The sequence below is a fragment of the Xiphophorus hellerii genome, chromosome 13 (assembly GCF_003331165.1).
Source record: "Xiphophorus hellerii strain 12219 chromosome 13, Xiphophorus_hellerii-4.1, whole genome shotgun sequence".
In the NCBI taxonomy this organism is placed as follows: Eukaryota; Metazoa; Chordata; class Actinopteri; order Cyprinodontiformes; family Poeciliidae; genus Xiphophorus; species Xiphophorus hellerii.
The window spans coordinates 26,635,653-26,653,652 of NC_045684.1; the positions used below are offsets into that span (position 1 = coordinate 26,635,653).

Genomic DNA, 18,000 nt, shown 5'->3' on the forward strand with positions numbered 1-18,000 from the left:
CCTGACTCTGGTTCAGAATCCGCTTTAGGATCCAGGGATCTTCTGAAAACACATTAAAGTGAGCTGGGTGCATAGCGTTGGCTGAGACCGGCTGCCGTCACTGCTGCGCTCCACATTTATCCACAGGGAGCAGCAGAGCAGAATCTGGTCTAAAATCAGAGCAGCTCAGAAAACAGTGGCTGTAGGGCTGTCTACGCATGGATTAGGCTAAAAGCTTTAGCACATGGCACATACCCTGAGAGAGAGTCAGAGTGGAGCCGGTTTGCCTTGGCAAATGTTGGTTTCAGGTTGTGGCTCTGCTTGATATTTCTAGTTTAAATACAGAATGATGCAGTTTCTCTGAGTCCTGGACAGCTTCATGGAAATAAAACAATCTATTAGAGCACCAGAACCCTTACCAACTTCCTCCTCTTCACTTTTACTCTGTTTGGTAAACTTTGCTATCGGTCTGTAGAACAGAACTGGCTCCATATTAGCAGACAGGAGTTTGTATTAGCCAGATATCAGGAGACCTCAGCTGAGACTGAGAGGATGACCTTATCAGACCCCAGTGCTGGGGTCAGCTGAGCCTCTATCAGGCCTCGGCGCCGCTGCACTGCTGCAGGCACAGTAGATTAGAACGTCCTCAGGGGAAACCTTGACTATTTAGTGACAGACTCAGTCCCTACTAGATAGGTTTTCTAATTAACCTCCATGGTAGCACCACACCTGAGATTCAGATGAAACTAATCAGACCCTCTGCTGTTTCCTTACATCGTCCACATAGCAGGTCTCACTTTTCCTCCTAATAAAGCTGAACTAGAGCAGTCTCTTCTTTACATTGGCCAAGTTCACCTGCAACAAATAAATAAGAAATTCCATTTCAAACCTAACCTTTCACACATAATATTTTTGCTAAGCTAAGTGTTTATAAATTAATAACTGCTCACTTGTGCAGTAAATGCAACAACAACCAAAATAAGAATCATAAAGAGAAAACCAGATAAAAAGCTACCAGAAAACATTATCTTATGTTATTTTTACAAAATGTTCATTCTATAAAAACACTCACCACTTGAGTTGAGTAGTTGTGTTTTTAATGTTTTATTTTTATTTTATTTTTATACAAATATTAATTTAATGAATTTAATAAGTAGCTTTCACCTTATGTCTCTTATTTGTCTTACATGGGCAAACCATTTTTCTAGGTGCCAAACTACAGTTCATCCAGAAAGTATTCACAACATGTCATTTTCTCCACATTTTATTATACTGCAGTCTTATTACAAATTGTGTTAAATCGATCTCTTAACTCAAAATTCTACACACAAAAAATGTAATAGTGTGGTATTTATATATATATATATAATCTGCGTTAAGGTTGTAAATACTTTCCTGACGCACTCAGACCACAGCTTGTCAGTGACACTTCACTTGAACCCACAGAGGTTTCGTAGAACACCTGAACATCTTAAAATAAACATTTTAGTATCATTATAGTTGAAATGGAAGTAAGTCCTGGTAAGACATGAGTCAGTGTGAGACATTTAGGAGCAAAGGCCTTTCCAGGATTTAAGCAGGAGGCATCAAGTCTCTATCCAGTTTAGTTCAACTGACAGACCAATAAAGCTCATTAAAATGACTTCATTTATAATGTTGCTTTTCTTCTCCTGCTGACCTCTAAGAGAACTTGTTTGTATTAAGTGGTGAAAAGTTGCCATGGCCTTCATGTTTGTTTTAACAGCTTATAATTCCACCTGGATTAACAGTGGATGGGCTTCTTGTATAAGGTTTTAATGATGTAAAAGGAGTCAAGATTCATATAATTTTACTTTTCATATTTTCAGACTGTGTTTCAATAGAATTGACACTAAAATGTGACATTCTGTTTGCTTTATCCTTTCTTCACTAATGTGACAGTATGAACCTGGTAGCATTCTGTGATCTTTGGAGCACATCTGGTTCTACACCAACTGATTCAGAGGGACAGGTCTCTCTGTCTGATTATAAAAAAAAAATACATTCTATATTCTGACTTCTATTTTTTTGGTTTCTGTAGAAACTGAACACTCCAGCAATTCTGAAAGCTCCAAAGGAGAGGAAGCCCAGCAAGAAGGAAGGAGGAACACCGGGGAAGTCATCCAGCCTTCCAGCAATTCTTTACAGGTGAAGAACAGTTTGCTCCTGGTCGTACAAAGGGAGAAACATGAATGCAGACATACTAGCATGTCTCAGAAAATTTAAATACTATGAAAAAGGTTGTTAATGGAAACTAGTGGTTTCAAACCCTTATCAGCTAGTTGCCTCAAAATACCTGTAAAGCTTTCCTGACCCTGAGTGTTTCATTCTGGGTCAGTCGGACACAATCATGAGGAAGAATGCTGACTGTACAAATGTCCAGAGGACAGTCATGGACACCTTTTCATTCTTCTTCTTTTATGTGAATGGAGACAAATGTTAAATATAAACTAATACTGAACGCTATAACATTTATATTCCTAGACAGTTTGCAATGCACATCCCAGGCTGTTATGGCAGAGATGCAGCTGTTTTATGCTTTTAAAGGGGACATGTCATGCAAACTCCACCTTTTCAGCTCTTAAATAATTTTTGTTTGCCTACTTTGAGTATCTAGGAGTGCAAAAAAATAAATCTCCCAGTGCTGCATACATATCTTTATCTACACAGATAAAGATCCAACCATAGCTAATCAGTCCCCTCAGCCTGTTAATCAGGTTAATGAAATGATATCAGCTCAGCTCATCTTGATGTGACAGTAAAGACTACAGAACTGATTTAGTTAATACTTAATGAAATGGGCATATCAAAAGAAATTCAGTGTAAATGTAAATATAAATCAATTTTTTGAGCTTAGGACTGTTTTTAAACCTGTAAGACATTATCAGTAGTCTCCACTAAACATTAAAATCCTAGAGTTTGCTTTACTTTTTCATACAACTTTATAAATTCCTTTTTAAGCAGAACTTAAAGGTCAGTGTATTGTGAACAGAAAACGTAAGCTGCCAGCTGTTCCAGTCTGTTCCAGTCTGTGATTTATCTGAATCATTTCTGCAGCTGTGGGATCTGTAAGAAGAACCAGGACCAACATCTGCTGGTCCTGTGCGACACTTGCAAACTCTACTACCACCTGGGCTGCCTGGAGCCTCCTCTGACCCGGATGCCCAAGAAGACAAAGAACAGCTACTGGTGAGACTCATCCAGACCCTGCAGGACGAGATTCTGTGTTTCCTGCACTTTATTCATGTGGGAAACTCAGAAATGACATCAGTTCTGTTCATGCTGACAGAACAAGTGATGCAGGATGGCTTTTTAATAATATGGATCCTGATGTTTGTTACATTAATTTTCATTGTTAAATACATTTTCAAAAAGTAACTCCCCATTAGAAATCTTGTTGTAACTGTCCCTCAGATGAGAGAACAGCACAAAGTGGTGTAGGCAGCATTTATGATGCAACTCATTCATCCTGTGAATGTAATCAGCAGGTTCTTCTTTTTATTCGCCTCCTCCTAAAGGAGCAGCTAACAGTTGGATCTGGAGAGCATTTTAGTCGTATTATTGGTGACATTTTTGTTCCGTCTGTGGAAGCTGTTTTATCAGATAGCAGATGCAGAGATGGTAGAAATGTCACCGTCTCCCTTCCCCTCCCACAGTCTGCAGCTTTTTATCTGAAGAAGAGATTTAATGCTTCTGCCTCTCCACATTTAGCAACTCTAATGAACTGTGGTCATTAGAGAACAACTAGAACTGTGTCTTTTTTCCATGTTATAAATGAAAGAAACAAGGAGAGGCAGCTGGTTAATTGTACATGATGTCCTCCTATTTTTGTAATGACACTGGTCTCATATTTCAGCTTCTCAGCTGATTCATGATGTAGAACTGGAGTGTCAGATGTTTATGGCTTCATCATTTTTGTATCAGTGAGTTAAAAACAGAAATTCACAGTCAGATCAAGGTCATGAATTTGATTTTCCAAGTTCAACATGGCAGGCTTTTAAAACACAAGAAACTAAAGTGTTTGTTAGTATGGATGGACAGAATGATTTGTTTCAATTTAAAATAGAACTGCAGCTAACAGTTACTTTAGTAATCGACTAAACCCTTTTTGTACAATATTAGAAATGGATTAAAAATTCAAATAAACAAATACTTCAGAATAAACATGTTATTGCCTAAAAAGCCCTTGATCATTTGGGGCAAAGGATGTATTTACAGCTAAATAAATAATTCTAACACCATAATGTGAAAATCTCAGCCTTGTATGCTGAATTAACATTAATACTGTACAGGATTGATCTGGGATTATTTCTTGGATTAACGGATTAATAATTGGATAACAGAAGGCACTTAATAGCACTTAATATATATATATATATAATTTGAACCAGGTGAAGATAAAACTGACACTTGAGCAGTTCTGGGTAGAACAGATTAAAAAAAAATTTTGAATGCAAAATACATATACATTTTGTACAGTTCTGGGTTAATATCTGCTCAGAGTTAATGCTAATGATTAATCAATTACTAAATTAGTTGATGATTGTTTCAATAATCAATTGAGCATGATTAATCTGATGAATCGTTCAACATAATCTAGAACCTAAATTTGTACAAAATTAAAAATTTTCAGGTCTGACTTGAATCTGGAATCAGCCGGCAAAAACCTGCGTCCAATAAAATATCAAATATTTGGATCACTGACAGTAAGTTTAATACAAGAGCAGTGACAGCTCTCTGTTTTCTTCAGGCAATGCTCCGAGTGTGACCAGGCCAGCAGTGATGAAGCTGACATCGCTATGGAGACGCTGCCTGACGGCACCAAGAGGTCTAGAAGGCAGATCAAAGGACCGATCAAGTTCATCCCTCAGGAGATGTCTCCAGAGCCCAAGAAGCAGCAAGTGAGAGGCACAGTGAGTACTGGTGAACTCTCCTCTTCCTCTTCTTCCTTCTCTTCCTCCTCTTCTTCCTCCTTTACTTTCTCTTCTTCCTCTTGCTCCTCCTCCTCCTCTATTGGTTCATTAGAATGGGACTGATGGATGTGAGGGCTAAGTGATTGCAAGTAGTTAACCTGTGTTCTCATGCTGATTGCTCATTTTCTTCTTAAGGTTCAAAGATGGAAAAAAAACACATCCTGATGTATTTACTTTGGATGTACTTTGAAGTGGCATTAGTTTAAAGAGACAGCTCTGAGGAGAGGGAGGTGCTGTGTGTCACTTTGCCTCTGCTGGTCTCTTTTCTCTGGGTTGTCAGCTGAAACTCTGCACACAGAACTCTGGACTCCTCTCACGGTTCAGCTGTACAGTAACATGCAGTTCTGCCTTTGAAAAGCATAAATACAGCTACACACTGCAACTCAGATTTCTATCAGCAGGTTAGCTCTACAGCTGATCGGTTTGAGTAAAACCTCTTTAGTATTTGACAGCACTGAGCTGCTGCTACCTTTGTATCACTATCCATATATCTGAAATTCATACATATTTGCGTTTTTATTTACATTATTAATGTCTAATCTTGTTTTTATTTACGTCTGGGAGAAAAGAAATTGAAATACTCTTAGTTTTCAAAATGACCATTGTTTACTGGTGAACCAGAAGATAACTGGCTCTATCTGAGGCAGGAGTTGTGATGTCCAGCCCTCACAGCCAGTCTTTAGTGTAAACTCATTCAGTCTGCTGCTATTCTGCTGGATCTTTGCCTGGTTTCTCACTTTCACTTGTGAGATGTATGAGAGGTGTCTTGGGTGTTTGAAGTTACCCCACCACATCTCAGAAGGACAAGGATCTGGGCTTTAACTAGACCAAGGACTTTCAACTTCTTATTGGACAGAGAGAGGCACATTTAAAAAAAAAAAAAAAGCATTTTCTTAATTTTTTTGTTTATACTACTGGAGTTTTCAGTGTTTTTAAATTAGTATTAAATATTCATATGTTTCACTTGCTTGTATTGTCATGTCTTGATACATTTTTATTGAAATGAACCTTTGTAAGGCAGTGCATACACACAGTAAAAACCAATGAACTCTGTTGAGTTCATTGGTTTTGCATTGGATCCCGTTCAGTTCCCCTTCATTCAGTTGAATTCTATGTGTTGATTCAACATCATGTAGATCGAAGCAGTGAAAACGGATGACCTGATGACGCCCAAAATACTTAGATTTTGCCACAATAGCTGCATTTCCATTCAGTTCAGTTTTATTTATACAACAGTGGCAGTTCTTAATGAATCTTGTCTCAAGGCACTTTACAAAATTGAATTTTTCAATTCAATCATCCTACATTCCAGTTATCTTTTCAAACACTAGGAGTTGTTACTGAGAATAATAATACTCCCCACAGCAGGAATAGAAACAGATGAACCCAACAGCAGCTCTGCTCTGAAGCGCCAACAGTCTGAGATCACGTCTGATTCAATGACCAGAATCAACATCTATTGTTTATTTAGTATCAAATGAAAATACAATCTTACTTTTTTATTAACCATTTGTTGAGATGTTTACAATCCACTGTATAAATCGGAGTCATTCTGACTGCTTCTGACATCCTAGAAAGCTTTTCGGATATAAATTCACAATTAACTCCTACTAACATGTTATGATGCTGCTTTCATGTAAAAATTTTAATTTGTTTTCAAACATCAATGAACAGCCTGAAGAAGTGGCAGATGTATAAATACAATACAAAATGTACAAGAAGGTTTTATCCAGAGGAGTCCACAGTAGTGGAGAAATTGTATGCTAATATATTTTAAATAGAATTTTCTAAATATTGTCATATAAGCTGAGTGATATGGACTTGGAATTTTATCAGGATACTATCCTGATAATGATAAAAATATGTATTATGTCTTTTTTAGGTCTCTGTGTGACTGTAACTGCATGGCAGCATTCATGGTGCCACAGACACTAAAACTGTTCTGGAAAAGTATTCCCATTTCAAACAGGCATTTTTTTACTGCAGTGATTTATGTAATTTAACTGCTCATGGTAACTCCATTTATTTAATTCAAATTTACTGATATTTATTGACGCTCTTGTGGAATAAACAGTGGAGAAACAGGTAAAATAAAATTTCAATCAGTTTTTTTAGCATTATAAATTAAAATTAATCAAGGCAATCAACGATAAGAAATTTTTCATGATAAATGATAAACAACACAATAAATGCCCATCCCTATTGTCACACATAAACTTAATGTCTAAATGTTGTTGGGTTTGCTGCGGCTCAGGGCGATGCCTGCAGTCTCTTTTTTCTCCTCCGTTCCCAAACTTTCAGATTTGATGTGAACAGAGCGATACGTCTAGATTTCATTCAGAAACACTGTTGCTCTACCAAGGCACTCACTTTCACAAATGTGAATGAATAGGTTAATCTTCACATCCCAACACCAGACGAAGCGTTCAGACATGAAAGTGATGTGTTCAGTGACTGTCAGATTAATGGAGGACGGGCCATGTCTGAAGGATGAGCTATGAGCAGGAACAGAAGCTTCTCTGTTGCTCACTGGATCCTGCTTATCTGAACTGACCATGCTCTGATCCTGTAACACAGAGCTGCCTCTCTGCTCCCTTGACAAACACTTCAGATTGATATCTGACAGCTTGGAAGTGTCTGTGTGGGTGTATGATGTGTGTTTCACTTCCCATCTGATTTTTGCTTTGTTTTTACTGTCAAAACATGACACTGCCATTCCCAAGACTTCAGCAGAAATATTAAATTCTGTGCCTGCGTTTCAAAGAGAGGAAGACGGAGAGGAAGAGCGTCTTGGACCTCGGTCTGTGTGGTGAGCGCTGGAGTGTTTTTGCTCAGGTTTGGAGCTGTTTGCTCTCAGATACGTGCTGAACACCCTGCCGGGGTTCTCTGGGATTAAGCAGCCTTGTGATTTCTCAGACAGCCGCAGCCATTCAGGAGCAGCACTTCAGTGCAGCATTTATCTTCAAAAGCAAGGCATGCAATGGCAGCAGCTAAAAGGGCTGCTTTGCATTTTTAATGCTTTTACCGGAGCGCCCGAGTCCTTGCACTTCTCTAAAGCCATGTTTCCATTCATCAGGACCTGCTAATCGACCTCCTACTGGCCTTTGTGTGTGTCTGGGAGTTCATTTGTCAGGAAGGAGTTTTGTGTGTTAACAGAAAAACACATTTTCCTTTAGTGGACATCTTTAAACAGTCCAGTGGCACCTTGTATGTCTGAGTGTCTTGGGGAAGTTATTAATGGATTAAAGTGCAGTGTCGGCTTTTATTTATTTATCATCTATGTGATTAAGCAGGAACCTTACGGGGGCAGTATTATGTATTTTCCAGGCACATTATGCCATTCTATAGCACAGTAACTATGTTACCTTCAGTTATTAATAAAGTTGTAAAATATCAAACATAAAAGAAATTTGAAATTTGATATTGGGCCTTTGTCTCTTTAAGAAACTCCTGCTCTTTCTGACACCGCCCACCCCCGTGTTCCTTCATTAAGCCGTTTTTAATCGTTCTTAAGAGCGTTGCACTTAGGAAGCAGATCCTATGATGATCTTAGCAGATGCTCAGTTCCACCAGGTTTTTTTCCTAATTACTGCTGTCGCTAGTCTGGAGGAGCTGAGAGGGAGCAGGCGTGGTGGAAGGCTGCTCTGTGAGGCAGAGGCTCGACTGGAGACTGCAGCTCCGAGGAGGAGATTTGGGTAAATAGGCAGATCTTTGTGAGAGCAAGAATTTAAGCACCCCTGAATGGTTTATTTATTTACTATATTTATTTCAAACATGATAGAAGTATAAATAACACACATGAACAAGGAATCCAAAAGACATATTTTTGTACCACAATAATCTTAACTCGAAAAGGAGTAGGAAGAAGTAAGAAACTTATGAATTTCTACTCCATAAACTCGTACAATATTTCCATTGATTGCCATGGGAGATTCAAGGACTCCTCAAACTAGCATGAAAGAAAGCAACACAGTTCAGGTATGTGTTTGATGCTATGCAGCTCAAAAGAGTTGATTTTACGTAATGCCCTCCCTTTGACTAATCTTATAGGACAACTTGACCATCCCTCCTGGGTGACCAAACTTCCACTGCCCTTATTTCTAAGGGCAGTGGCACCCCTGATATAAAATATAAAACTTAACCCAACTCCTGGCTCTGCTCCTGATTAAAGCTCAATATCTCCTCCAGACTGATCAGCTCTCTGTCAACAATGGCATGTCTGCTGGTCCGCTGTTAAACCATATGAGAAATGTCGTTTGGAGTTTTCAGTGACGTAAATCATGGGACAATCAACAAATGTGTTATTCTGTCAGTCAAATCAATTCTGCAGTGCTCTGAGCGGCTAGTTGGATCTGCTAATGGAGATGAATCTGGCCGAGACGGACTGAGACAGGACGGGTTAGAGGCGCTCTACTGGAGATGCTATGTTTTCAGTGAGTTCTGCACCAACGTAGAGGCTGGACGATATGGCTTCAAAACTTATAAGCGTTTCATGTCATTCGATAGTGATGATTGTCGATATCAATAATTATTGATTAGTTTTTTGGCATGACCTTTCTTGTTTTATCCACAGTTTTCACTTCACAGCGTTTATTTTGAAGCCGTTATGAGGCACGGCGGCAAAACTTTAAACTGCACAAGTTACTGAACAAGTTGTTACCAGGTAACCAAAGAGTGAGTTAATTGATGTTACTTAGCTGGCAGTGAGCAGCCAAAGCCTTTTGTCTGCCTACATCTCCCAGAATGCCATATGGTTCTGGATTAGAATTCAGGGAATATTCTATATGTTGACTATTGAATATTCAGCTGTCTTATTTATGGATATTGATTATGTGTCTGTGACAATATATGTTGCTATTGGTTTATTAACTTACATACACCTCAAGTATAAAAACCTCACCGCTTGCTTGTACACTCAACACAAACCTCTGAAAGCTCAATTACAAAGACTGAGTCACACTTTGTGTTCGTTTATCTCACACATGCTCGCTCAAAAGCGCTCAGTGCGTGTTCTGGCACACGCTTGGCTCTGTGTGTGCACACAACTTGATAAAGTTGAATAAAAATATCCTTTTATTGTCCCACTGTGTGAACATTCTATTGTAACAGCAGCAAAGTGACTTACACTCAAAGCATGTAGAGTCACACAAAGATAAAAATATATAAAAACAGAATTAAGAGTGACATACTGCATAATACAGAAAAAATTACAACATAACATACCTTGCGATTATTAAAGCGTACTGCAATCCAAAGGAATGTTCAACGAAAATAATTTTTAAAAATTGTATTTGTGCATTAAAAAACAACAGATTATTTGCAAGTCTATGTAAATGAACTAGTCAACCACAGACAGGTATCCAATCAGTCTCTAGTAAATAGTGAATTCACTTTGATAAGTAAAGTAATGACCAATCACAACCAGCAAATCAAAATAGTGCACTAAGCTGTAGATATTTCTGAACATAACAGATTGATTAAGAAAACTGAATGTTGTATTCTGGGAATATTTAGTTAAGCATATGAACTCATCATTTACTCATCATTGTGCATTTTATTTATATAATATTTATTTTAATTTATTTTGCTTTTAAATGTGATCAGCATTACAAAGCTTGTCTTAAGATCCACTTAATTAGGATTTAGCTGAACTGCAAAGAATCATGTTTTTTATTTGAATTATATTTTATTGTATTTTAGTATTGTCAGCAATGTCTTCCACTAACACATAAATTAGCTTGTCATATTCTCAAATTTCCTGTGGACATTTTTAACACAAAACATGGTGGGCCGCTGGTGGACCACCTCAGTGCTGGGCTTTCTGGGAAAACCCTGGATGTCTGCTGACTGAAGAAGAATATGTTTTAAAGATTCTAAATATGTCCTCCATTTCCTTTCCTCTCAGAGATCGAGAATAAAAGTTAGAACAGAAACGCATCCCTCTAAAAAGCTTAGTTGTGTTAGATGAAGTAGTGGCAGTATTGCTGTCCTTTTGATTTGTTGCTTGCTTTTAATTACCGGTATTTAAATGACTGTATTCAAGAAAAATTCATTCGTCATTATTTTTATTTCATTTTCTTATTTTTTATTTATATTTTATTATTTTATAAAGTGACATGGAGAAATACTAGTACATCTCCCATTAGAATATTGTATAAAAGTGAAATATTTCTTGTCAGTCATTTTGACATTTTAATATTTAGCAAACCCAACATTAAGTGGATTCTATGACATGTCAGAGATTTAACCTTAGTCTGCTCCAAAATGTGTCAGTATTTTAAAAAGTCATTGCCTTTATTAAACATGATGCTGTTCTGGTACTTTAACTGAAATCCACTGTCTTTTAAATGAATTTACTATTAAATAATATCCAGATTATTAGTGAATATTTAGTCATATAACTGAGTAATGAAGCAGCCTAACAAGAAAACAAAGTGGAGATAAATATCCTCCTAATTGGACGTAGTTTAGCTTAACATTGTGCTAGAATGCAAAACTTCTCCATATGAACATGTGTAATTAATCAGCTGAAAATTACGTCAAGTTAATATGTCTAGTTACTATCTGTCCTATGCTCTGTTAATTTCTCTAATCCTCTGTGAAATGATTCATGCTTGTTAAAGATGCACTGATGTACTTAATTAAAAGATTGATTTTGCGTGGGACATAAAATAGTGCCTGCAGTTTTAATTTCCTCACCTGAACAGAGCCTGAGATTAGCTGTGCTCTGTGGCTGAGCATTTTTCAGCTGATCCAGCTCCTCAAATGCACACTTTCCTGCTCTCTCGCTGCCTTAACAGACAGTGCTTTAAATGGAGAATGTATTGAATAAAGATGGGCATTCTTTTACACTGCAGACCCAGGAGTAATGGATCTCTGAAGAAGCCTGTTGGCAGCATTCTTGCAGTTAGCATTCTTAATGATAACTCCTCCATCTGGTGAGTGGTGGTGAGCCAAAGGCAACAGATGGAATTGTTTTCACAATCTGTTTAAATATGTTGTTGATTTTTCTTCCCCTTTTAAACTTCCCCAGCAGCTCAAATGCTTGCTTGCTTCCAAAGAGATGTTGGATTTGTATTTCCTCTCATTCAACATTAAGCTTTCTGTGAAGAAATAGCAGACTTCATACCAGTGAAGTAGAGGGAAATAGATGAATTACAGATTTTAGAGTTTCAAGCCTTTCAGGGAAAAACTGTAACTGTTGTGATAAAATAATCCTGAATCATGTTTGTTTCCATGGCACCAATACTAAACAGGACTGTCTTTCTGAGCTGTAATAAAGAGGTTAGTCATTTCATTTTCTTTTTGAGGTTTTTCATTTTCAAAATGAAAAGTAAGGAAAAGACAAGCAACTATTAAGACTTTACTTGTTATCACAATATATTTTTCTTTTTATTGTGTTGTTGGTATCTTTTTGGCCAGAAATCTATCACTATGTGTAGTCAGAGACCAATGAAGCCAAATAAGGTTCTAAAAAATGAACCTTTTTCAAATATGTTCCTTCACTATGTAGTACAAACTACTAACCTAGGCCAGAAATCTATATTTATAATAACTCATATAGATTTCTGGCCTAATAACTCGTTAATGCCACTGCATTAGTAAAGTTGGGCAGGGGAGCATGGTTAGTAAAATGTGCAGAATCGGCACATTTGACATTCATGTGTCGGGAGGGTCAATGTCCAGCCCAGTCCAACTACATCATCAGAAATGGAGATGCACCAATATTAAAAGTGTGGGCTGATATTCTAATTGCTGTGCAAAACCAAAATACAGACATTGTTAATCTATTCGCTCTTTGGTTTGACTGCTGTTTATTCGGACATTTTAAGTATGAGGACTTTAGAGAGTAAATCAAGTTGTCATTCTGGAGTTTAAAACATTCCAGTGAGCTGAGTTAAATGACGCCTGGAGGATTTTTTTTCTTGTGCGAAAGTGAAATGTTTGTGCTTCACAGAGAACCAGGGGCCAGAAGAGAAAGAGAGTTCCTATCACTGAAGAACGAGAAGAGAAAGTGGAGGTTAGTCACTTTTTCTTGCTGCTGTTCACAAATCTTTGTAGCTATAACATTTTCTGATTCGTTTTCTTTTTTTTTTCTTCATTAGTTCAGACTAGATCATTTTGCTTAGCAGACGCAAATCTCCCATTAATCTGCTTTCCTAATGTAAAAATTATGGATCAGGTGACAGATGGTGAATGTTTGGGTTCTTTGTGCACTTCATCAGAAAGCTGCTCAAATACTTTCCACATGATGCAGGTGTGCTAGTGGTTGCTGGGACTCAGGTCTTATTGCTAACACTGGTTCAGTAAACTTCCAAAGCACACAGACCATGCTGGCGACCCTGAGGATCCTCTCTGTGCAGGTACTTTAGTGGCTGTAAGAACAGGTCCAGCGTTTGGTTTTGAAGCCAGAAATGTTTGTGTATAATTTGGAAATGAAAGAGTTATACTTTTCAACACATTGTACTCCCTTCACAGTTTTAGCTTTCATTTTTGCTTCCAAGGCTCAAACAAGCACCCATCCAGCTCTCATTTCTAATCAGCCATGTTCCCATAGGAACCACTGCCACGGGAACGCAGACAACGCCAGTCTGCGGTGCAGAAAAAACCCAAAGCTGATGACACAAGAACCGAGTGTTCGACTTGCAAAGGACCAGGCGACAATGAAAATCTAGTGAGGTGAGGCAATGTGTTTGTCTGTATAAGAGAACCAGCTAGGGCCATTCCACATGGTGAGTGTATGTGTGTGAGTGTGCATACCTTGAGAGGTCCATATTTGTGTGTGTGTCTCCTGGAGGAGCCATATCCTCCGGATGATTAAAATTCAGTCTTCATTAGACTCCGGCCGCTGGGCTGTGCAGCGTGTGAGGCCTGAGGTTGTCCTCTCCACAGGACCCTATATTGACCTGCCACATACATTTGCTCACTTGATTAAGGTGTAATGAATAGCACAATTAATTCCCCTCCTCTCTTGAGGTATCAGGTGTTTGGCATCTAATCAACAGGATTCTTCTTTGCTGTCCTTTGAAACCCAGCATATGCCTTGATAGCACATTGTCATGTAATGACCATTTTAGGTTTAAACTATAACACCAGACTCTGGGCTGAACAGAACCTTTATTTTCCCTGAAGCAGGTTATCAGTTGTAGTGATGCTGAAGTGTTTGGTGGGTGAGGAGGAGTTATTTTTCTTTTTTCACCATCATTCATTGCCTCTCTGTATCTCATTAAATGGTAAAGAGAAACCTTATGACAGGAAACATTTCTATGGCTGCTTCCTGTGCAGCCATAGAACCTCAGAACCTTTTAGTCTTTGACCTTGAACTCTATTTGTACGTTAAAGTTTTGTAGTGTTAGATGTCAGGCTATTTGACCAACAAGGATGTGTTTTCCATTAATAACTGTACCTTTAATATGTATGTTTCATAATTTTACACAGTGATGTTTAAAGACAGACAGCAGTAAGAATCCCACTATGATTATTTGGTATTGCAGTCAGAAGCCACAGATTGTCGATGTTTTGCTGAATGCTCCTGATGCAGCGTTAGTTTGGAGGGTTTCTGGTCGGGGTGTGAGGTGTGCTGCCCTGACTCTTTCTATCTTTGCATTGCACAGGTTGTGAGAGCCGGGGCAGCCACCTCACCTCCCATAAAATGTCGGGACTGATGGCCGTTGGCTTAGAGACAGAGAGGCAAATTGAGGCTCGAGTCAGAAGGAAGAACCACACCTTCCCATCGCTTCGCCAAGCACGTCTGAACCAAACTGGACCAGCAGCTGTCCAACCAACAATTTTACCTGAACTTTTGGATCTGAAAACATTGAACCCTGAATGCTTAAGTTTATTTTCATTCTTTTGGTAGTTTGGGGCTTGTACATACTGACAGCATCTTAGTGGATTATTGTGTGTTAAAGTTTCTTCAGTATAATACTTGTTTCTGTTGGTAAAGGATTTTTTTATTGATATAATTAATTGTATTTGGCAGGAAAATATTTGTTATTGTATTGTTAGAGTTATTGATTTACCCTCTGATGCTATTCATTTATAGCTAGATCACAGAGGATTTAGATTGTTGTTTCACCTTAAAACAAGTCAACAGGAGATTTTTCGGATTGCAGTCTGGTGGGTTTGGTTGACAGTGAGGAAGCAGGTAGTCCCCAGCTGCTGAACATTTCTTCAGCAGCTCAACCCTCTCCTTTCTCCCTCTGCCAAAAACCGATTGTCTTTAAAATCAACGTGAGATTTTTCTGCCTTTTTTTGCCTGTCTGACCTTCTAATCAGTTGTAATCAGTATTATTGATTGAATTCCAATGCCAATCACCCATAGCAACTCGGCATGAGTAATTAGACCACTTGAGCCGTGGCATTCTAGGTTTTCCTGTGTTGTGATTTAGTTTGAAGTATGCTGAGGACCACAAGAAAAGAAAAGTCTGGTCCATTTAGTAAAGCACTGAACTAATGCTACTGCAGTAGGATCAGGTTAGTTGTAGTTTGCAGCAGCATCATTTAGATGTTAGTCTGAATGTGTTTAGAGTGATTGAACATGAAGAAGTCTTCCAGTGTGTCAATATGTTGAAGTGACAGCTGAACAGACCCGTCCTCAGAGACGTGGCCGGGTTGGTCTCCATGTCTCCGCTCACTGGCCTGACTGGGCTCATGACAGCAGTCACATCTTGGCCTCATGTGTCACTCTGTTCCCCGTTCTGGACCCATATATGCATGCTTTAGGGAGCCGTCAGATCAGCCCAGTTAGCTGAAGGAATCAAGCAGCTGCAGAAAATTTGTTTGCTGCTCATTTCTGTTTGAGCTCTAAGATGCATGACAATGTATTTGCATAGATTAGGTAAATATTACACAACTTCCAACTAAGTGATGTGATCTTACAGAAGTCTGAATGCTAGGTAGTGTGATGATGTGTACAGTATTTATTGAAGAGGCTGAACTGTCTTTTTGTTTTGTGCCTGTGCAGCTTCTTAAACATGGATCATATCTTGTGTTGTGAAATCTGATTTGTGACGTAGCCATGAGACATGAGACTGTGTTTTCTTTGCCAAACATTTGTTTACAGTGATTCTTTTGAGGGAACATTTTGATCTCTGCTGTACTGTAACATGAAGTAAGAGTGTGAATGTTGCTTCTGCTGTCTATGTCATGTGTCTCAGCGTCTGGCCTTTAGCTCTTGGAAATTAAGTGGCGCTTTAATAAACTCTTGATTTTTTTCACCTTATTGCTGCAGTGATAAATGAGTGTCAGACAGCTAATTAATTGTTGTAAAGGTGCGGCATCGGCGGTCCGTTTGTGCGTGTAATGCCCCCTGTCAGCAGTGATTTATCACCTGGGAAGTGGCCCTCTTGTTTTCTTGTGGGCTGCTCAAATGAAATGTTACTTCTCAACCTACGCAGAGTAAAGTCTCAAATGCACCAGCAGGAGGATGTGAACTTCTGTTTAAAATAAGCAGCAATAACTTATATGGTGATGATGATTTGCAGGATATTTGCTTTTGCCGTTTCTTATCCCTTTTTTAACTGAAGTCCCATCGAGTTCAGGGGTCGCTTTCACCAGCAGGACCTGACCAAGGGAGCAACCACACAATCCAGAGCTGCACAGCACTATTAAATAACACAGCACTGTATATAAAAAATAATGAACAACAGTTAAAGGTTACAGTGCTGCTGGTTGTCAGCTGCTCTGCACACCTTTATTGTGTCCAGACAGTGTATAAAAGTGAGGGGATGAGGGATCCAAGGTTGTTATGTGATGGACATGGGACATTTTACAGTGTGGAAACAACACCAAATAGAATCAGCTAAAAAGACAAACTATTTTGTGTGGAGAAAAACAATCCCCACTTCCTGAGCAACAACAGGGTGACAGCAGAGAGCCTCCCCCCATCCCCTCATGAACATGAAGAAAACTCCACTGAACCCCAGTTCACAATAACCGGAGTTCAGAGAACCGGGAACTATTTCTATCAGATAACACTGAAACATCCAGAACAATGTGCCTGAGACATCTAACCGGTAATCCTTTCAGGAAGTAATTGTTTGGGTTTGTTGTCAAACTTCAAGTCTAATTTCTATTCATATTTATTTGACAGCCTTTCTACCATAAATAAATACATACATATATTTGTAGTGAAATTTTACAATGATTTTCATTCCTTTGATATCAATGAATATGTGAACGGCAAGCGAACCGGAGACCGCTCCAGAAGCAGGAAGCGGAATACAGCGCAGGGCATAAATACAAGCAAAACAAACAATGGCTTGAGTTTTTGCCAAAGATAAAAAAAAAAGAAAACCTACAATCGCTAAACTCTGACATTGTTTAATTTTTGTTTACATTTTGTTAAGAAGGTAGTTGTGCTCAGTCTTCTTCAGATGTTATTTCTTTCAGTAGCTGTTGGTGCAGCTCCACCACAGGCCAGGAGGGGAACAGGCTTTTGGTTTGTTTGTCACTGCAGTGTGAAAGTGAACCGCAGCAGCTAAAATTGGAACAAATGTTGCAATTTTGGTCCCCAATCGAACCGAGCCTACTGGACCATCAGGTGTGAAAACAGCCTTAGTCCTTACAAATACACTGAAAGACAGGATTGTTCGGCTTGTGTCATCAACCACAGACATGTTTCAACAGCTTCAGTGGATGATTTGTGCAGATGTTTATTCGCCTTTCACTTTCTAATGATTTTTCCCTATTGTTTAGACAGAAGGGAGCATCATTGTTCTTATGAGTGTGCGTGTGCATGGTTGTTTGTCCTGTATGTCTCTGTGTTGCCCTGCGACAGACTGGCGACCTGTCCAGGGTGTACCCCGCCTCTCGCCTGGAACGTAGCTGGAGATAGGCACCAGCAACCCTCCCGACCCCATTAGGGACAAAGGGTGAACAGAAAATGGATGGATGGATGGATGGATGGATGGATGGATGGATGGATGGATGGATGGATGGATGGATGGATGGATGGATGGATGGGTGGTTCTGGTCTTGGTAACCAAAGTCTGCAGGTTTTGTTTTTTTTTGCATTTTCTAAAGATAC

The 18,000-nt window shown here is 38.9% G+C and overlaps 1 protein-coding gene across 2 annotated transcripts in view; it reads left to right on the top strand.

Moving 5' to 3' along the window:
• Nucleotides 1-18,000, top strand: part of phf14 (PHD finger protein 14) — an 80,588-nt gene that overhangs the window by 32,059 nt on the left and 30,529 nt on the right. Inside the window, exons 12-17 of one of the 2 annotated variants that reach the window (XM_032580338.1) lie at nucleotides 2,039-2,145; nucleotides 3,055-3,186; nucleotides 4,748-4,910; nucleotides 12,928-12,990; nucleotides 13,528-13,649; nucleotides 14,585-16,194. In XM_032580338.1, coding sequence (XP_032436229.1) covers nucleotides 2,039-2,145; nucleotides 3,055-3,186; nucleotides 4,748-4,910; nucleotides 12,928-12,990; nucleotides 13,528-13,649; nucleotides 14,585-14,591 — 594 coding nt within the window. In that variant the 3' untranslated portion in view covers nucleotides 14,592-16,194. Of the gene's footprint in view, nucleotides 1-2,038; nucleotides 2,146-3,054; nucleotides 3,187-4,747; nucleotides 4,911-12,927; nucleotides 12,991-13,527; nucleotides 13,650-14,584; nucleotides 16,195-18,000 lie in introns of those variants that run through there. The other variant, XM_032580336.1, reaches the window with a different exon arrangement.